This window comes from Mycetomoellerius zeteki, unplaced genomic scaffold (assembly GCF_001594055.1).
Source record: "Mycetomoellerius zeteki isolate Tzet28-1 unplaced genomic scaffold, Tzet1.0 scaffold191, whole genome shotgun sequence".
NCBI lineage: Eukaryota > Metazoa > Arthropoda > Insecta > Hymenoptera > Formicidae > Mycetomoellerius > Mycetomoellerius zeteki.
This window is the reverse complement of record NW_017256866.1, coordinates 533,098-556,380: the sequence shown is the minus strand read 5'-3', so window position 1 is coordinate 556,380 and position 23,283 is coordinate 533,098. Positions and strand designations below refer to the sequence as shown.

The window sequence follows — 23,283 nt, the reverse complement described above, 5'->3', positions numbered from 1 at the left end:
TTAACCTACACATCGCTTGTACGACACACATTGTATCGCATGCGGTGCGATCCAGCAGAAGTTTTGTAAATTGGTCGCTTTGCTGGAACAAGGAGAATGTAGCGCAAGCGATGAATTTTAAGATAGGATACGTTGCACGTCCAGAGGCAAATCTAACCGAATTTATTCAAATCCCTATCGTTTCACCCTTCTAGCCGTAGGGCGGCAGCAATAAGTCACCGTCGCAGATCGTTTCTATGAATAATGCAATTTACGAGAAACTTTTTCCGCAGAACGAATAATATAGCGCGATGCAGAGGACAAGCATAAATATTATATATTTCGTCAACCCTTTCATAGGTCAAGTTGAAAACAATACTCTAAATGTGTGTGTAAATATGCTAGCTCTTGAAAGAAGAGTAGCAAAAAAGATGTTTTATTTCATTTTTAACTACCACTCTGTTAAAATATATTTTGTAAAAAAAATTTTCAAATTTTTTACAACTTTTTCATCTATATATACAAATCGTTTAATCATGCAAATTTGCCTCTGGACGTGCAACGGATTTTCCTTTTTGAAGACTGTTATAATAGTTTCTCAATCATAAATAGCTCAAATCTGTACATTTTCATTAATTAAACTCTATAAATGCAAGTAGATAAGAATATAAATCTTACTTCTTACTTTATTCTGATTGTACTTTAACAGAATTTTAATTAAAGGTTTAGCGAAGGATACCGTAATCGCGAGACACTTCTTGGGACAGTTTCGGCGCTCTCATCGCCGGAAGGATAAGCGAAGCAAACGGGTTATCAGCGGAAAATAGGACGCAAGAGGGAAGATTCACCCATCGGATGTGTCCCATAGTTGACACAGTTTCCTAACGGCGGCGCAGTTTGACGATCGATACCAACACGTCGCGACTTTGCCTAAGATCACCGCAGTAAGCGGTACACGCCGACACGATGTTTCAATCTTAATAGGCCATTCTCGGTGCGCAGTCATACGGTGCACCACGTGCTACACGATTGATGTTTGGACTCGTCGTTAATGTGATGATAATATCGATCGTGTACAACGGAAAGCTCCTCTGAGACTGTCTCGACTCCGACAGAGATCTACGCGCTGTTGTAAACGAGAGCGATCGATCGGGACCACTTCTGTTGTACGGGATAAATTGGACGTTAAGGTTCGAGAACAATTAAGGAAAACGTAACTCTAAATTTCTTTGAAAATGTTCATGTTGGAACAGAATAACCCTACGAAGATTAATGAGCTTTTCAATATAACTTATCTTCTCGCTGTAATATTAAACATTTAATAAATATATGATAACCGGTTTCTGCTTCTTGGGAAGATTGTGACTTACGAATGCATTCCATTTCTTTAAATTTGATACATAAATTTTGACGAAGCAAAAGAATCCCAGATATTTGTGGATTCTGAAATTCATGTACTCTAATATAAACCGCTTCTGACTTTAACTCATAAAATAAATCCTACTAGGAAGACGACAGTCAGCTTAAAACGCAGAATTTTTATTTGTAATATCGTTGCTTCCGTTTCAACGTGAATCTGTCTTTTGAAAGTACAATAAAAAAAAAATAAAAACAGCAAAAATAATGATGTGCCCGCGAAATTGGCAAATCAAATTTCTTTGAAAGCATCGCAGATTATACGAAGTAAGACACAAGTCAGTAAGTCGCCATATAACGAACGAGAAATGTTGGAATATCAATATGGGACCATGAGGGCTTAATACTTCGCTATTTTACAGCCTTGGAAAGGAAGCGTGAAAGAATAAGAGTCGAACTGACTCACCGATACTCCGATCCCTCGCTCAGCTGTCTAACCGTAATGGGAAATTCGCTAGGTCCGTGCGCTTTCAGAAGTTCCTGCAATCGCACAAGCCCCTCGTTGTTCTCGTAGATAATGGTGAAACTCTTCCAGCCCCAAGCTTTCACCAGATCGACGTACGCCTGGAACACGGGTAATCAATCACAAGCTATGTTATTATTACAGTCGGGTTAACAGCTGTCGTAACACTTTTACACGTCTTTCCTATACGATATAATTTAACTCTTGGACTCTCTACGTCGATTGTGATAATATGCCATCACACGAAGACAGCAAGTGCGATGAATTAATCTTGCATTAAAGAATATAAACACATATAATTTAATGAGTATTATTTATGTAAAGTGTGAAATACTTCAAGTTATAATATAGAAACGTATACATATAATGTGATTGTACAGGTATTAGGCTATTACGTATTGAACTGAAAATATGAAAAATTTTAAAATGTGGAACCTGAACGTTAGCAATTACTTGTGATTTTTATCTCGTGCAATACATATAGAACATTAATATCAATTTCTTTATAGTTTATTTGTTAAATATGTATGTTTTTATAATATGTACTACTTAAGTGATTGGACACGTAAACAAATAGAAATATTATACAGAAAATAATTCTATTGCAATATGCATATATTGCTAAATCAATTATCGTGCAAATTAATTGTTATGTGATTACTATCATCATATGGATGATAAATTATTTAAAAAATAGTTTGCCTTCGTGCTAGTTGATCAAATATTCAACATCTGTTGTTATTACATAAGAGGAAGTAAAATATAAAACAAAATTTACAAAAGAGATTAAAAGTCGGAATACTATCAAATTTTTAAGCCTAAAAGTTTAACTTGTGTTTCTTTACATTAAGAAAATTAACTAACATTATTGTGCCAAAAATTTTTATACAGCCATCGGTATTTATTAAATGCTTAAAATGTCGATATATGTTCATTTACGAAGCGGCAGCGTGAAAAAAAATATGTAGATTTGTGAATGTGGAAATTGTGCGTGTTGTGATTCACAGTTAGTAACAAATTGCATACTGGGACGAAATACAACGGGACATTGCAAAAAATTCGCGAACAGACATTCATGTTTCGCGTTTCGAATTCCGTTAGAATTTCGAATTCTGACAATATTTGAGTGTTGACAATATATTGCCGATGACATCGCCGGTGAAATGTTTGTAAATCACAACTGAATCGAGCGCAAACTCCATAGACATTACTTATTATCGCGGACATAGAATATCGTAAATACTGTAGTTATTCGCCATTATCGTTACATTTTCTACCATCTTTCTGAAGAGAAAAACGGTATATCAGAGTAAATTGTTTGTTAGATATCATATATTCTCAAAAGCACAGTTATTGTCCCAATGGTGATCTCTAAAATCACTTTCACGTCTCATTGTAGGTTCTCTATCAACCTTTCCTTCAGTTATTATTCTGAATACCAAATTTATAATTCATCAATTAATATCGACTTGTTAAAAATAACTGTTAATGCTACTATCATCCAGCTAGAGAAATCTTATTTAAGTGCCTTTAAGAGTACAATTTATTTGTAAAATATTTTAATGATTTTAATGTATTTTATAAAAAAAATTTTTTATCGTATATTACATTGTACATAATTTTTGAAATTAAAGTTCATAAAACATAACTATATTTCCGTTTTAAAATAAGCATTTTCTGCTGCGCACTTTCTACAATATATTGTGTTATAATGCGACGGAATGGCTCTTATGAGAGTAGCTCGTAAGAAACTAGTTTTGCAGCGAGTAGCTCGTCTATAGTCCAAGCTTTTAACTGGGAAAACAAGTATCACACAGTCGCGACGGTCTTCAATGAACGAATCAAGGACGGGCTGAAGATACTTTCGCGAGAATTCACTTCGCAGCCGCGCTTTTTCCGATAATCTAAATTCGCCATGAAAGAGTGAATGTATATTTTCCAACAAGAAACCTCCGTTATAGTTCCGCATACTGTCGTCTGTATTCCATTTTACTTCGTTCTCTTTTGCAAACATGCGAATTTCAAGACTTTTTCAAGATTTTATATTACTAGCCATTTTAAGACTTCCTTCGCCGCATTTTATCCTTCGCGGCGAAAGAACCAAATATTTAACTGCATAATACTCGTTCAAAATAATTTTAAGCCATTGGAATAATTACAATATGTTATATTACATGTTCTAGACTGTCGTCATTTCTATCTTGGCAACAAAGATAAAGTCATTTTGTAAATTTTGTTGAGCTCTGTACATTTAATTTTTAAAAATTACTTTTTTATTACGAAATTTATTTTAAATCATGAACATTTTGCCATTTATATTCTCTTTCTTTAATTTCTTAGTTAGAAAATACTCCGGCTATTTGAAATTCTTTCATATCTTTTGTTTACTTTATTATTTATAATTCTTTGTATTAATAATTAATATTAACAATTTGTTTTTACTATAATTGTATTACTGAATGTTTGCTGCGTTGAATAAAAAAAACATGCAATAAATATTAATTTTTACAAATGGAATGAACGATTTTGCTGAAGTATCTAAAAATTTAGCTAGATACAGATCTAAAAATAATTTTGTTTGGACCATCAAGGTAATTATGTAGGACGTTTAAATTGGTTTTTAGAATATTAAAATTTTTTGCAGCATTTCAGCAACACTTAAGCGTCCTACATAATTATTTTGATGGCCTAATAAAATTATTTTTAGTTATGTATTTAGTTAAGTTTTTAGATACTTCAGCAAAACCGGTTTTTCCGTATACATATAAAAAGACAAAGTTGATTTAGGTTTGCCATACCAGATGTAGTCGTTATAAAATGGATACTGACATTTTAGGATTAATATTTATCTGTCTTTAATGTATACTATACATCTCAAAGTGTCATATGAAAATAGCCCAAAAAACCAAATTTTCAGATGTTCAAAATATGGCAAACAATATTACTCATTATTACTCTTCATATTTTTATAATTACAGTTAATATCTTTTTATATGAAAAATTTCTAAATATATATAAATGACGGACACTTATATGAAGTTTGTGTAATTTTCCAATCTTATGCATTTTAGACTCATGATTTAACTATTTTTGTTGTCTTGTTAATGTTTTTATATGATGTTTCTATAGCATTTCGCCTGAATATTTAACGACGCTAAAATCGAATTAATATGAGCTGATTACTCTCAAAGTGTTGTAACTTGGAAACACAGTTAAGTAGGATGCAAGTAGAAATTAATGCAATGTACCTACTTTAGTAAGGAAGATATTCCAAACTTATCTTATTCTATTTCCCAAAATCAACTCGTCCATGAAATTTATTACAAGTGCTATGCGCGTGCGAAACTGCGATTTTGCAGGTATAGTAACTTACAATTTAGAACATCGTATCGCTCCACAGTTTTATTCATACTATTACTCGTTATTTTATGCGATATGAATTCATACAAAAAAGTAACATGTAGATTTTTCAACGATACCATTGTGTATCATTTTTGATCATTTTTTTACTTGTTAACAGAGACGATGGTGCGGTTATCGACCCCGTTACTTGTCCATTTGCGATGCTAACAGTCTCGTACTGTCACGGACAACGGTTGCTGGCGAACTGCCAAGTCGCATTCATTAATAATATGGTGATTATATACTGTAAGTTTTTGCCGAATTGGGATTTACTGAATTTAGCAAGTTACACTTTTAATTGTTTAACAAATCAGCGATGTAGAAATGCACTGTTTCTCCTGTAATTTCGTAAAAAATAACGGAATAAAGATTTTAATGAATCGACTATTTACATGTTTGATAAAATAGAAAAATTGATTAGATGATGTATTTACAGGATATACTAATTTCAATAGATATTGTACATATATTTCAGAGACGATATTTCCTTTTCGCGATTCGCGAAAATGTAATATCCAGGCACAAGTTAAATTAAGTTGAGTTAAATTAAGTGAGCAAACAACGTTTGTTTAAACTCGCGCTGTAATATGATATGTAATGACAAATGTAATTTGATGTAGATTGATTTTCTGAAATGCCTGCAAGTTTGGTAGATATATGTCAAATGGACACATCGGCCATTATATTTTTTCCTCATATATTTTGTAAATTTATCAAATTTAAAAAATTAAAATTTATATACAATCTATACTTAATAAAATATATATACATATATTAAAATTAAATTAATATTTTAGAAAAAAACAACTGCGATACAGCGCAATTATTTTTTCAAATTTATACATTAAAAATAAATTATGATATGTGAACATATAATTAAAACAGTCATAATTGAAAATTTGTTTATTTGTGGATAGATATCGGAAATGAAGTGATAGCTTTATAAAACCTAGTTCCCTGTATTTTACAGATTTTATTACAAATTGACGATAGCTTCGTAATGAAGTTGGAGGCGCTGGCTGGGCAAAACATCATTTTTAAAATATTCTCCGTGTAATGTAAAATCATTATCGGTTTAACAAAACCGATGCAATTTACGCAAGGATCCAATTTCTGTAACCCTCTCTGTTCTCCATCCAGGAAAGGGAATAAATCGGCCGGCGCTCGCGCGGAATACTAGCTGGTGCTGTATACCCATGCATCTCCCATAATCGCAGGACTTCGTGACTTCGATCGCGACAACTATGCCCGACGTGTCCGTCGTGTATTCGCACGTGCCGAACCAACCCCAACCGGTACCTATGAATAACGCACTACGCTCGCCACTGCTGCAAACGCCAAAATCTCGTTCGCTTGTGTATTTTGTGCGCGGTAATGTATCGCGGTCGGATCGATGTTTAAATTACATCCGGTGTAGGGCACAACGTAAATTACAGTCTGCGATGCTTGTAAAATATCTGAGCGTTTCGTGGCGAGGTTTGCGTGCCCGATAATTTTACCAGCTTTCGATGATAATCGACGACTGCGATTGAATCTACCGTCACAATCGGTTCGGTTGGATCTTTCGAAGATATATTTCGACATTTTTATTGAGTAATGCATTTGTTCAAATTAATATCTGCAAGCTCAGCGCAAAGTGCAGCGACACACATTTTCGTTTCTATGAATCAATATTGCTATGTTAATGATATTACTATATAAAGTATTATATATTATTATATATTAATTTTCTTTCTTTCACAATTTTATAATAATTGATATAAACATATTTTATCTAAAAAAAACAAAAGAAAAATAGAATTGCTTTGTTCGACAATTCTGATTTCTTGTTATAATTTATTTATTATCTTTTCTCTTTTAAGCGTTCTTAAAAACTTATTTAACATTGTTCCAAATGTTATTATTAAATGTAAGATGATATATTTCATAGAAATGAATTTAAAAAGGAGAAAAATCTATTTATATATTGGTTTCTAAAAACTTAAAGTAGCTAAAGATTTTAATATCAAAAATAAGAAATTTGTTCAAGTCGATAAAAATATCTAGCTGCTTAAGGAATTTATTTAAGATGTTTTTATTTCATCAAAATGGTGAAACGCATAATGTGGTAAATCAAGTTGGTGCATATATCATATATTGAAAACCACAGCATATTAATAAATTATCTCTTTGGTATAAATACATACATACATTATCTAATTATGTATTAATCATTTAATTATCATTATTTTAGTATTGATTTATACATTATAATGTAATATAAATATTTATTATGCGTCTGTATCTGTCTACATTAGTATTTATTCTTAAATCGTACAAGTTTTTGTAAAAGCAATTTTGCGTTTATAACGACAGTTGTAGATTCATTTGTGAAATAATAAAAAGAGTGATAGCCTTCAAAAAAGTAATTTTTCACTCATGACATCCAACTGAATCAATTTTCTAGTTGTTGTACCAATCAATTCTGTCAATCTTTCGAAGTTCCCTTCATTCTACACCATTTTTCATTCCGAAGAATTGATTCGCATAGAGATATGCTGTAGCAAGAGTTTTGGAAAGCTATCAAGAGGTACTCTGCGGGAAAGGCGTCGTGTCGTCGAAATTACGTATTCACAAAGCGCGACGCAGACATGTAAGAGCGCGCGGACCTCGTGGCCGATGCAAATTGGGCGGGAATATTTCAGCGGTGAAATATTTAAGTCGCCTTACGCGTCGCCGCGGTGGCTCTTATCATAGTATCGGAGTTCGCGCGTGACATGAGATTTATTACGCTCGTTACATTGCCATTTCAAGCACGTCTGCGGTCGAGTACGTTACGCTTTACACGACAGTGACCGTAATGCAGGTTGATCCGTGTCTTCTTATGCATTCTCTTTTACCTAATTTAGAATAAATTGTACTTTACTACAGATATTAAAATCGCAGGTAATATAGTGTTCTCAAGAATTTTCATGAATAAATTTATAAATTTTAAAAATATAAATGTATAAGGAAAAAATTATCATGCAATTGATATTATGTACGAGTATTTTAATTTGACAATGTTTTGATTAGTGCATTAATTATAAGAATATTTATTAATTAAGGAAATTTTAATAGATTAAAATAGTGTTTTTTATATAGTAATGCGGATGGAATTATCCTAATATGTCGTTAATTACAAATAGCTTTTAAGAGATTAGCAAGTTTCTTGATATTGAAAATTAAAAAGGGATTCGATTAATAATTGCTAGGTGGCTTTGTTCGATAAAAATCCCAATTTAAAATTTATCAAAAAATCCATCTTGTTAAAAGGAACAGCCGTGAATTTGGGACATCCTGCTTGCGCGCGCAGATGGTATATAAGGCGTGAGTGCATATGCTTTTATCTCACCGCCGCGTCCCACGGTCGATGCTGTGCTGCTTTCCATAATGAACGCGGCGCGTCAGTCTGCGAGTTCGCAGATGCATTCTTTCTCCGGGCGTAGCACAGAACAAGTTCTCCGTGTTGCATTTTTCAGACAGATTTTTATGCCGAACTCCGAGAAGCGCGATTCGCGGCGTCCTCGATTTATTCGGATTAAGCGCAATTCAAGATGCATTCGCACGTCGCCCGATTCTCTGTGTGACTAACATAATTTATTTTACATTGCTTCGCGAGCGCTGCTTGTAGAATATTACATCCCGAAAACTGAATTTTATAAAATATCTTTATATAAGGTACAACTTCTTTGGCTAATCAGTTATTTTATGTTCCACTAAAATAACTCTTTCGTATAAACCTACACTGAGAAAAATAGTATGATTGGATTAAATAGTAATTCTGGTGGAAAATGGACGAATCAGAATTTTCTGGTTAAATCTACTAGAATTCTAGTTGAGATAATCAGAATGATATAATCTGATTGATATAATTATTCTGGTAAAAATGAGAATTCTAGTATATATAGATTTTACCAGAAATATTGTATCAACTAGAATTCCTGTTATCTCTAGAATTCTATAACTAGAATTCTAATAAATTTAACCAGAAAATTCTGATTCGTCCATTTTCAACCAGAAATTTTTTTCAGTGTATCTTTAGTTTTCATGTTTTTATGAAATTTGACAATTTATTAAATAACAATAAATTCATAATTAGAAATAATTGAAAAAAAATGAAATATAACATAGTTTTTATATAATTATAACGTAGTTTTCTGCATTTAAAACATTCAAGTTTCACATATTATCTATATTTGCTTAATCGGTTTATCTATAATTTTTTATGCATACGTCCAATCAAAATTTTTTGAATGAATATTCCAATACTCTTGTATTAGATTCTTATACGTATGTAAAGAATACTGCTCACTTATTACTGACTTTTTATATGTGTAAGATCTACGAAAAGTATAGTAGTTACTCGTAGCGTGATTAACAATCTGCTTACGGACGTATAGTCCTGAGTAATAAAATCTTAAAAGAAGAAACATCCGTCTATGTTCTCAGCTCGTATGATTTTTCTAAACAGTTAGAACGAGTAGCGCACATGACAAAATCTTTCTAACATATAGTTTTTACTGCGTCTAAAACGATTACATTTCGAGTTTTAATTTGTTATATGTTCGCCTTTCCGATTTACAATTTTTTTATGTATACACCCAATCAACAGTTTTTAAACGTTCCACACTTTTGAATTGAGTTCTTACGCGTATAAGGAGCCTCTTACTCTATTAAGTTCTTATGATAAGATCTATGTAAAGTAACAGTAATAGCGCGACTAACGCACTATTTGAGACCGTGTTTCTTATAATAAGATCTCAAAGAAAGGAATATCCATCTATACATTCCGGAGCTCGTATAATTGAGCCACCTAGACCAAATAATGCGCATAATAATATCTTTCTAACATAACATTTATTATGTCTAAAATATTCACATTTCAAATTTTAATTTATCATGTGCAACTTTAACTTATAATTTATAATTAGGTATAAGTTAAATTATATGATTCAGTTTGTATATAATTTATAATTATAAGTTAAATTATATGATTCAGTTTGTAATTTATATACGTGGACGTCTAATCAGAAGTTTTTAAACGTGCCATGCTTTCGCATTGGGTTCTTACGCGCGTAAAGAGCCTTGTTCTCTCATTGAGTTCTTACGCGCGTAAGATCTATGTAAAGTAATAGTTACCTGTGGTAACGCGACTAACGAACCGCTTGCGGACGTACTCCTTGTAATAAGATCTCAAAAGGAAGAACATCCGTCTGTGTTCCGAGCTCGTATGATTTTTCTAGACCGAACAGTGCGCGAAAATCTTCCTTTTGCTCCTTTTCTCCTCAAGATGTTTTCTACCTACATAAAGTTCCGCTCGCTCTCATTTTAGAATAAATCCTAATTCATTCCAATGTAGGATTACATTCAGACGCTGTAAGGCGCTTAATGTATTTATGAAAATACCGCATTTTAAATTGCAAGGGTAAAAGGGAAGCCTAAAGTGCCCTATAGTTTTATAAAAGAGATTTTCTGTTATAAATAGGTTGTTATTCTTCCATTGTAAGATTTTCTTTTGTTTATGAATTCTTTCACAAAATTACAATTTATTTTCCGTAATAAAAATTTCAACATAAGACTTAATCATTGAATACTAATATGCTTTCAAAAATTTTGTGAGTTAGAAATTAACAAATTTAATTTTTACAAACTAAATTTCAAAAATATATAAAAACTTAAGAAAATTTTATTATCTTAAGTAAAAAAAAGTAAACTAGCACAATTCTAATTGAAGAATTATTTAGAGAATAATATTATATTTAAATGCGAATCTTCAATTTGCTAAGATGAGATAATTATAAATTTATTGAAATCTATTATAAATTGATATTCTATAGATCAAATGTATATAAAAGCTAGAATGTATTCTATATATATATATATATAAAATATGTAGCGATATTCTATTATGGTATTGTACAATTGACGAATAGTTTACGTATTAAATCATGCTATTATGACTATCAATCAAATTTTGATACAGTCAATTATCATAACATATTATAATAGTTGATGGCAAAATTTACATATAGAATATACAATTGACGTTAATCCCGAGTGTGAGAAATCGCTTCAATTTCAATTTTACATTATATTCTAACCGCTTATTGATGACTTTTTAATGCTTTTTAGACAATAAATATATAATCAATTGACGCCTCTCCAATTCGTACGACGTCGTTTCATCATGCGATTATAATTTGTTAATTACGAGTATCAGAGGAAAGAAATTTGATTATTTCTCTATTCTGAGTAATGCGAATCGTAAAATTAATAAAATTAGTACTAGATCCACATCGTTCTCTCAATTATTTTATCATAATACGAGTAGCAATTTTTGCATAATTACATTCATAACATACAGGAATTTTTCTATCTCTAAAATTTTGTTCGTATTATTTTTATTATGTATGATATGAAATATAAGAAACATATCATAGCGTTTCAGAATAAAATGAATAAAATAGATAGTTGTGATTTATGACTCGAAGAATTAACTAACATGATTAAATTCAAATAGAAGAAATTAAAATTTTATTTAATATCTGTCATATAATTCTTATCGTGTCTTCTGCGCACCAAAAAGTTTAAGTTTCGTTGGCTTTCCAGAAATAACATGTTAGTAAAATCAATGACTGTTGATCATCATTTTTTATTTATACCTGAAAATCTAAAAAGCAACGATTCTTTTAAAAATTTAATTCCAACAGGAGAAAAATACAATTTCTGGTTTTTTTTACACATTTTCCGGTTATTATTTCGTATTTTTACGTTTCTACACAATATTACGTATGCATATACCGTTTATGAATAAGTGGAAAACCCAAAATTTTTACGAAATATAATATTAGCTACATTATTTATGAAAAATTATTTTTGAAATAAAATATGTAACCATAAAGAAAAGAAAACATGAAACGCGTAATTGTCGCAATTTTTGATTTTAAAATAAATCTGAATTTTATGCCGTATTATTGTTGTATGCCACATTGAATGTAGAGTAACATTGCAATCTCGACACTGTTGCTAATATTTTAATGTGTTATATTATATATTATATTGTGATATTGCGAATTCTAGTATTATTTGTAACGAAAGGGAACACGTGTATCAAAAATAAAATTATCTAGATACTAACGCGAATTTTCTCTTGCATTGTCAGTATTAGTTAATTGCACTCGGTGGTGCTTCAAACGAATTTCTATTAAATTTTGCTTACCATGTACGCACACAAAATCTAGGGCGATCCGCCACATCGGGCTTTTGTTCGTTGCGCTCCGTTGTGTTGCTTCGTTGAAATTTTGTTGGCTCGAATTTCACTGTGTGTGCAGCTTATCATGCACAGTAACAATAAATAAAACTACTATTTCCGCTATGTAATAATCCTCGTTGGAATATCCAGGATGTTTTTGATAGTTTCGATCAACGATACAACCAATAAATTAATTAATCATTAAATCAAACAATTAAGGAAAATGCCTATGAACGATCGCGGCTAAATCTTAGTATCTAATAACATTTCTATATATACTACATTTTATATACATCTTTTCAATTCCTTAACTGCGCGTCGATTATTGTCGGATTTGTAACGCAAATTATAAAATGAAATAACAATTCCACAAATCTCTCTCAAATTGTTTATACACGGTGGCTTTCTATCTTTTTTTATGTAGGATGGTTACTTATTGTTAGTAGGTACGCTAAAAGATTTTAAATGATTCCTCAAACAAATTTTAATTTTCGTTCTTCAAATAAATAAAAAAAAAACTTAATTCATATAACCGGTCGTCCTCAAAGACGCAGAGTATCCAAGTTAAAAATTTATTTTTTTCAAAAATTTCGAAAACCACTCAGGTTATTTTGATAAAACTTTGTATATGTTTAACATTTCATCAAAATAACTCGAATGGTTTTCAAAATTTTTGGAAAAAATACAAAATTTTTCCTTCAACTTTGATACTCTATATTTTTTAAACTAAAGCCGTTTCGGATATATGGTTATATGAAGTTTTCATCTTGAATTTTTTGAAAAATTCGCCTTAAAATTTTTTAGAATATTTAGTAGCCACCCTGTATACATTGATTATTGTGATTAATATTATCATGCGCTGCGATGGTTGAATTGGGATGATACCCGCACGGAATTTAGAAGATCTGGATTCGAATCCCGGTTGAGGTAATATCTTTCGCAATAAATTATTTACAGGTATTAAGTTGCTATTAATATTATCATCTAAAGTGACAGTCAATTCGATTTATGAAATTATTATTTCAATTTATTGCGTTGTAAAATCAACAATAATTAGCAAGCTGTTTAAAGAACTGTGAAAAAATATAGGTAAAATGTATATAGAATGTTATTAGACACTAAGATCTAGCTGTAACTATTTATAAGCCTTTTTCATTAATTGTTTGTTTATTTATATAACGGTTTACATAAACTTATTATATTGTTAATTAATCATATTTTATATAATTTTAAATAGTTGAATTTATTTCAAAATATCGATTTTTACTCTGTATATAAATTTAATATTTAATATAGATTGATATAAGTAGCTATTGATTGTACACTAATTGCAGAAATGGAGAAAATAATTGAGCGAGATAGAGAAAAATCATACTATATAAATCAAAACATGTATTAAATGCTTGTCTGCAACATACGCACGAATTCTGTCGACGACAATGATATTCAAGAAATATCCTTTTATCCGTTCTTCGAACCCTATTTGCAATAAATGCATTTTGCGTTTTCTGCAATGGTTCTTTTCTCCGCGCATCATATCCTACTCGACAGCAAAGTTTTCGAAATGCATTAGAAGAGAGAGGTGAGCGAGAAATCGGCGCTCTTAATTCTGCTTCTATAATTCTTCTTAATGCATTTGTAAACAATGCATTCTCGGGTGCGCGTCGCGTTCAAAGAATGCCATCTCGGCTCAGTTCACCGATGTATTTCAAATGTCACCGTCGACATTAAAATTGCCTCCAGAATAGCATAATGGTGGCGAACTGCGAAGGTGAGACGTCGATTACGTACGATGAAACTCACGGCAACAAGCGGCTTAGTCCGCCGCGAACAACGGATAATCCCCAAACGTACTTGCCTCCCTCTTCCTCCCTCTCGATTACGTTCGTTCTCTTCTCGAACACAAAACGAGATTACGTCTGACGTGCTAGACGCAACGGAGTTATTCACTTCTGACGTAATACAACCGCTTTATTCAACGGTACCATATTCCACGTCCGCGCTTCGCCGTGTACGATATTGCGTCTACATTTCTTGACGATCGCCCTTCCTCCGTCTCCGGGTCCATACCTTCAATAAAGCGCATCGTTCCGTGCGCACGCTCTCTCCAGAAATAATGCTCGCAATATACTGCGAATGAGTTTCGCTGAAGAGTGATCCTGTCAAAATAATTTCATAGAGAATCTGCATAAGTGATTCTGATGAGATACCGAATTTCTTAGATCTTGAGGTGATAACCCGCTTTAATTTGGATCGTTTGCGCAATAATTTAGATCATCTAACAATTGGAAAAAGTGCTGGTAATGGAAAACAATCTATTTAATGCATATTGAAACATAAAAATATTAAACTCTGATAATTAACTTGTCATTAAGTATATGTTTCTTTGTGCAACAAGAAAAATTAATCTTTTTTTTTCTATTTATGGTACATTAATTGTTGCAATGTGAATTGCAAGAATTCTAGATTTTAAGAGACGTTAAGAGCAGCCAGCGTACTCCGCGTGATTGAGTTGATTAGTCGGAACTTGCGGGCTTGATCGTTATCACGTATCAGCCCCGACGAGTGGAACGCTCATCACCGTGTCAGAGACGAATGCTCGAGAATGCAATCCATTCACCACCCGACATGCTTTCCACTGTAGTAGATGAGAAAAGGCAGCGGAAACGAAAGGAGATGCGGTCGGCGTTACGAACGATTGCTAAACGAGCACGAAGAAACTCTGCGAAAGAGGAAACGGAAGTAAATAGCTAATCGGCGAGATACGGAAGATGGGAAAAAGAGTGCAATCGGCTTTCAATCGCGTGGATGTACGTGGTTTCGCTGAATGACATTGACTGGTAACCCAACTCCAGAAATAAACGTTCGCTTGAAGTGCATCACACTGGCTGGGCGAATTCTTGACTCGTCTATAGCGCCTAAAGGGCGAATAGAGAAAGCGAGAGGGAGAGAAGCGGTATAGCTATACATTGTTGCTGGAGGAGAGTGCGCGTTCAGTCATTGAATATCGCACGAGCAGAATCAAGTGGGCACTTACCGACGATTGTTTAGATCAGGAATAGCTTGTGCATTGAGTAAGATGACAGTCGTTTTAGAATAAAGTAAGAAGCTGTTATATTGTGTCCTTTGTTTGAATTACATAAAAGATGATATAAAATGTGACCATAGAAAAAACTTAACCAAAAAAGAACAATCTAGTTTCTATTATCTTTCAATCTTTCTATGTTTATTTTGCATTATACTTGTTTTTACACTTCGTGCAAAACTACGTCATAAGAGATAATTTTCTTTTTCTTTTTTCACAATTTTTAATTTTTACATAATTGTTCTTAATAATTAGTATACATAGTATAATATATTCATACACATGAAACATAAAATGTTCAAGTAATAATTCAATTTAATTGTTAAAAGTTTCATTGCAAGTTAATAACATGTCTAATGCTGTACATTGAATATTTGCAAAAATGAATTATTTTAAATTTTTTCTGGAAAGAAAATAAACCTTACGTTTATCAAATATTTTTATTAAAAATTGCTTAAATTAAAAATTAGAATTTTATCATTCAAATTGATAAATCCAAAATACTTAACTTTTTCATAAAAGTTGAAACTTTTTTATATTCATGGTTTAATAATATCTAACTAAGAAAAGATGCAGTTAAATGAGTATTAAATGTTTCATTTAAGGCTCCGTAAAGCTTTTTTTAAGTCCTGATGGTGGTGCCAGCATTGACGGGACAAAGAGGCACAGTAAAGCTTAATGAGCAAAGGCTCGATTAGGAAACAGTACAAATTGAATTCCAACAGTAACATAGAGGCTGATTCAACTGATCCATCTACACCGGCTGCTGGTTCGACGACTATAGGAGCACAGAAGCCGGTCCATTATCGGCCACGAGGAAGATCGTTAAATCATTGCTGTGGTAATGGCAATTGCGCCCCTCGCGGTTCATTAACACCAACATATCACCCACTATATCATCATAACGTCGATTAGCTTGAGAACGGAATGACCAATGCTATTTCATCATTTCAAGTTCAGAAGTAAACAATATGTAGATATTCTCTTTCAGTATACAGAATAATTTTATTTATAGAAAATTTCTCGATTAGAATATAATCATGATTATGTAGAGAAGCTGCATCAATGATTATATACTCACCTATAATATCCAACAATTACATCAATAATCAATAGTAATATCTTATTGATAATTAAAGATTCACATGCTGTAAGCTCATATGAGTAATCATTATATAAACGTTATATATTTGTTTATATAATATGTAATAAAATTTAAATGATTTTATTTATTTATTTATTAAAATTACAAATAAAAAACATGTGGTTTTTCTCTCTTTTTCTAATTAAAATTTTGTTTTATATATATATATATATATATTAAGAGAGCAATAATTTTATATGAATTTTATAGATTCGTCTTCGCGTTTGACTGTAATAATTGGAGCGTCTCGTTCGGAAACATTTCAAATGTGAAAATGATAGAGCAACTTTTAATATATCGTTATTTTCATAGAAAACTATTAAAAGTGTTTCCCATGTGTGTATTGTGTATGTATTGAAGTAGTGTCGCTTTATCGACATTATTTTTACTGATGAGGGCATTTAATACATTCATAAAATACGAAAAAAGGTCAAATATTATGCTATTTAGACCGTGTTTTGCTATTTTTTATCGCAAAATTAGTTGAAGTGATAATAATTGTTCAACAAAAATGAATGAAAAGGCAGAGAGAACCATATTCGATCAAAGCGGATCTTAGTGTCTAATAATATATGTGTGATTTACAATTTCCAGTTCGAACTGTGCACTGATTATTTGTCGATCTGAAACACAAGATCTGTCTTTTATTCCTGCTCTCTCTGAACTGGTGCACACGGTGCAATAAGTTGAAGTGAAATAAATATACGTTTGTTTCATTTCAATTTATTGCACCGTGTGCACCAGTTCAGAGAGTACAGAAATAATAAATAGATCTACAGTCTTAGACTAAAGTTGGAGTATGTAATATTACAAATTAAATTGACAAGCAATTTAATATTATTGATGCTAAGCATTTTTAAAGCACTGTAAATAATTTATTGTGAAAATATCACCTCAGCCAGGATTTTCCGAATTCCGTGTGGGCATCTTATCAATTCGACCACCAATTCGAGACATGTGCATGGTGATATTAATTGCAATAATATTGTAGTATATATAGAAAGAACGTTATTTTTCAGGCGACGTAAATAAACGTAATAAATGTAATTTATGATAATAATTATTATTTCTATTAATTGTTTCAAATAAAATAGTAATTGGTATTTTTTCCCATGTTCTAAAAATAATCCATATAGAAATAACATTTTTCATTTAAATAAACATTTATTATATAATGCAATTATAATATTCCGATAATTTTAAAAGTTTAATCGATAAATAAATCATAGTTTACGTAAAAGTAATTGGCGTAATTTTCTTGCAGTTGATACTTTTTATAAATAGGAATTGCTTCTTTTTATTTTACCATCTGAAATAATATGCCGTTTGCGATAGTAATTTGTTACCATTTTGCGGAAAATCACGGTGCGAAGAGTATTAGTTATCTCCACAGTTCACCCAATGCGAATCAAAGAGACTCACTGGTTGCGCTTCTTTTTACTTCATTTTTCTGCTCCTTGCAATCGCCTTCGGTTCCTTTGAACTACGCATAAGATGGTACCGGAAAGTAAAATATTTCCGTCGTTGGGTTGACTGAATGAGGCTGTCGCTCGTTTGACGGAATCGACGCCAACGTTCACCCACCTCCGCTGTCTTTTTTCGATTTTCCTTTTCCTTCGTCGAGTACTCTAATCAGGATGCCGCTGCTCTTCTAGTGAATTTTGCATTTTCGCCATTGAAAATGGTAGGACTCCGAGGAAAGAACTCCCGCGAGAGAAAACCAACCCCGCTCTAACACCGTGAAATAACTGACGACGTAAGCTACTCCGGTTTACTAGACTCACAATGGAAACCTGAGACCGAGAAAACCTGATGTTTATCACTTTTAGAATGCGAAAGCTTATTAAACGTTCCTCTTCTTTCTTTATATTTTTCAACCCTTCTTGTACGTTCGCATCTTATTGTGTAAACAACGGATTTTACAAATTAAGAAATTAAACTCTAGAACAAATTTTCCAGGTTTTAATAAAAAAAAGTACGTCTTCTTCAATCAATCATCTCTTTTATACTAATTTAGACATATAAATTATTCTATTATAACAAAATTTATGTTATCCTTTTCCTAGATTTCTGTCAATATAAATTTATCTTTTAATGACAAATTGCGTTTAGATAATTATTTTAAATCAAATTCTTACTGTTTGTATAGTAAATTGATTTCTCCTACACGTAGATAAAGAAATTTTTCTAGAAATTTCTTTCTTTACTTTTTTAATGGAGTGTATTAAAATTTTATTTTCATTTCTTTACGTAACATTCATATCTTCCTTTACATGTTGTATATTGTATAACGATCTTACATTCAAACATTTTACAAGTATACGTAAATTACGAAGTCTATTAAAGTAAGTAAAAACGTGTGTCAGATTTGCATGAATATAGGTATGTGTTAATTAGAATTGTTAAAGTGATTGTATGTTTATCAGAATATTTTGAAGTACTATTATAGAATAGCAATATCGAAGTTGGTGATTTTTAACAAATCGAAGCTCGGTGATGTGACAAATAAATTGTAATTGAAATTCTTACTCTGACGAGAGAGAGAGAGAGAGAGAGAGAGAGAGAGAGAGAGAGAGAGAGAAAGCGGGAGGAAAGAGCAAATAGCTTTAGGTATGCGGTGGCCTTTAAATTGTGTCCTCTGTGCACCATTGCTGAAAGCTCTTTGATCGAGGATATCAAAGTCAACCTATGTGACCGTAAATTATTATCTAGTCATTAATATTTCACGAAATCCGTAAAGAACTTTAGGAAATCCGTCACGTAGAAATAATTGTATCTGTTGATTATGTTTTATTTTCTATGGATCTTTAAAAATTGTTAAACGCTTGGTTTCTATCACAGTCAGTAAAATTTAATGCCGCATTCAGTATAATACTTACGTAGAAATCGTCCTTTCGTAGATATGTCTACATTATATTAAATACATATTAAAGATACAAATAAAGTGCAATTGTTTTCTGATATGTACGTCAAAAGAAAATTTCATTTTCGCTGGCTTTTATACTTTTCTTTGGGACATGCTTGTGCGTTTTGTTCGCCCGCAGCGACGGATTTATCGACTTTCTCACGAATGTTCTCTCATTTGAAGCGTAAAGCGCTTCGTAGTTGCGGATATTTATTTTTTGTTCACGAACCCTTTCGAAAATAAAGAGAAACTCGGTGATGGGCGATGAGCAAGATTCCACCACATCCTATACAGAGAATAAACAAAACGCTTTCGCGAATAGAGAACAAATCTAGTGGCAAATATTGAGAGGATGTGAAAACGAGCAAAAAAGAAAGAGCGTAGTGTCGCAAGGTGCAGGTGTTCGCGAATGACAAATATTGAGAAAGCGAAAGAGTTGCAAGGATTCATGAAACAACAAGTAAAGAGACGAACAAACAGATAGACTGAGAGAGAGAGGAAATGAGAGACGGGAAGGAAGGGAAGAAAAGAGAGGAAACGCGAAGAGAAAGAGCGAGAACTCTCGTTAACCCAAAAAGCCCGAGAGCCATACAATCCCGCGACCAGAGCTTTCAGCCGCACCCCTTCACGAAACTTCGCGCTTATTAAGAGAAATTCAAAAAGTTTTAGTTCTTTTGCGTTAAGTTCAAAACTACCGCACTGTGGGTGTAGCACCCGATGCATACAGATACAACTGAATGTAACAGCAAATGCATCTTGGTCGCGAAAGCAATCTTCTGTACTATATCGTGATGAAAATGCGAAACCAATATAATCTTTCAGCTGAAAATTGCTTGAGTTTCTCAATGGCTTCAATTATATTTTTAATTAATTAACAAGAAAAGAAAACTTCAAACTTCTAAAATACAGCTTTATAATTTTCGGAAATACAATTTTATAATATTGTGATATATATTTATTAAATATTTTTTGCCTTTTCTAAAAATTTAATATTTTTCTAGATTCCATTGATATTTCTTTTTACCCCTCTAAATATACCTAATTACAGTGCAACGTAAAATGCAAAATCGATATAATCTTTTGACTGAATGTAAAAACTAATCAATAATCTTAATTATATTCTTTTTTCCAAATTTTTTTAATAAATTAAAATAATAAAAAAGCGATCCTAAAAAACGCTTACAATATAATTTTACTAAAAATTTTTTTATATTATAATAGTATGTTTTTTTTCTATTGAAAATTTGATATTTTTCTAGACTTCATTGATTTTTTTCACACTCCAATTATAATTGCAGTGCAACGTAAAATGAGAAGCACGAAATGTTGAAATTACCTTGATTAGAGCGACAACCGTTAATCCCACAATCTAAAAGGGCTATGTTTGCTCGTCGATGAAGGTAGAGGTAAAACAGCTATGAGAGGCAAGAAATCCGTGAAGAGAAAGGTCACGAAGGCAGATTTTGCGCGATGAGTACCGGCTTTAATGAGGCTATTATTCTGGCTAAAGTTTGTGTATACGTACCTTGGACAAAGTGGTGGGATGAGGATAGAGGTTGACGAGGCAGCTCTGTCGTCTAAGCCGGTAGTCCCAACGTGTCTCCAAATGCGGAATTTCCATGGTGTCGCAAATGCTCTGCACGTGAGATGCCGTATGTGCGCTCTGCGGTCCAAAAATCGCTGCTACACCGCCTCGCAGTAGATGGCACACTGTAATAAACGTCAAGGTATAAATGCTATCAGTAAGAATTGTTGTTAAAATTGCGAAAGTATAAAATTTCTTATGAAAAATATATCGCCGGCATTTCTATTTAGTCATCCAAGTCATTTAGCAACTTTCTCAATAAATGGCATAACGATAAAAAATGCTATAAGCAGCCAAACGTAATTATCTTTCCAATAAGATTATATATATATATTTTTCCATATATAATTTTCAAATTTATTTATTCGAACAAATGTAGCAAACATGCATTCATTTTTGTAAACCTCATATTTTATGACATGTTATGTTTCCAGTATCATTGCGTTTACTGCATAAAGCAGACAGATTTTTTTTAGCAAAGTGTAAATATAAATATATTGATATTTATCTGTGTAAACATTAGAATAACTCGTTTTGTAATTCATCCCACGACCATAAATGAAACGCGCAGTGTCAGTTTGTCTGCGCAAACTGAAATTGGGAGGTGGATCGATTAATTAGTCAGCTCGCTTCTATTATGATAATGTATATGTAGATGCAAGCGTATTACGCGGACACGCGAGCAAGATAAGCATGACGTGAACGCCAGGGGCCGTGTACTGTAATGTTAAGCTGAACGAAACGGAATGACCTGTCCCATCATAATATATCGATCATGTCATCATCAACTAATGTGATTAAGGTCGTTTCGCACATCGACAACGTACCGTCCGTATCATATGGAACCTATTATCGATTAATCACCGTAACTCAGGTGAACTTAGTAGCGTAACACCGCGTGCAGCTTGTCGGACGATCTCGCGATCTCACGAGCTCTCCATTCGCCAGTTGTGATAAACGACTCGGTATTAGCGGAACGTTCGCCAGGATCTCGCAATCCGCCGGGATCTTGCACTGGCTCGATGCATAAACCCCTGTCAATCTCTCCCATTCACTCCCAATTTCATTTAGCGAATAAATGTTTTTGTTACCTATGGCATGATCGATTTCGTTCAGATTGCATCAAATGCCCCTTTCATAACAATGCCCTCTCTTCTTTTCGAATAACAATGACGATAAATCACCATGCCAAACATTTATCGAATATTGCAAGTTTCTTGTTTTTCTCGAGCTGGCATATTAAATTCGTTTGCATTCTTTTATATAATACATAATCTTTGTAGTAAAAAAAAGAACAGCATTGCTGTTTTGAAGGAAATCCGCGTTCTCAAGTTGCATTTCCTTCAATTACAACATCGCAGTTATGCAATTTCGTCATCGTCAATCTTAGCTCATCTTGGTTTATCCAAAGTATCTTGGTCAGAGTAGACGATCATGGATAAGTCATAATAAGAATTTTTTGCTCGTGCAAACTCCTCTCTCGATAAGCACAAGCGGGTAAACTTTGGAAGAAAATTGTCTCGGCGCTCCGCCGGGTACTTGGCGGAAGATTGCTTTGGAACTCGTTTATGATACCTTTCATTAATAAAAAAAGAATAAAAACAAAACAAATATCTACAAAACAAATATCAACAAAATATATATTTTGACCATTATCGTCGTTTCTAGAGATTGTCGGATACGTGAAAGTTGCTTGAAAGGTCATCTCACCTAACGACGAATATCGTTACGATAGCGATACGTTTGTGCTTTCTCGTTAAATCGACATTTTTCTCGTAGCTGCCATTTACTTTTACTCATACTGGTAATTAAATTCTGTGATGCAAGTACAAACCATCCTAACGAACTGACATTAATTTTTCTCGTCTTTCTCGCCTCCGATTTGAACCGCGAGATAATTATTCCTTTTCTCCAACATACACGACGAAAGAAAAAGAAAAACACGCTTTGAAACTAATAATTATTTAAAATTTATTAAAAAACAAATAATTGTTAAAATTTATTTTTTTCAAAAATTTCGAAAACCACTCA

The 23,283-nt window shown here is 32.4% G+C and overlaps 1 protein-coding gene across 1 annotated transcript in view; it reads right to left on the bottom strand.

Annotated features, from left to right (window-relative positions):
- Window positions 1-956: 956 nt before the first annotated feature.
- LOC108722037 (Kainate-type ionotropic glutamate receptor subunit 1D) overlaps window positions 957-23,283 on the bottom strand; it is a 195,489-nt gene continuing 173,162 nt past the window's right edge. Inside the window, exons 4-6 of the mRNA XM_018446938.1 lie at window positions 21,193-21,377; window positions 1,802-1,959; window positions 957-1,140 (exon numbers count right to left, since the gene is read on the bottom strand). Of these exons, the coding sequence (XP_018302440.1) occupies window positions 957-1,140; window positions 1,802-1,959; window positions 21,193-21,377 (527 nt within the window). The remainder of the gene's footprint in view (window positions 1,141-1,801; window positions 1,960-21,192; window positions 21,378-23,283) is intronic.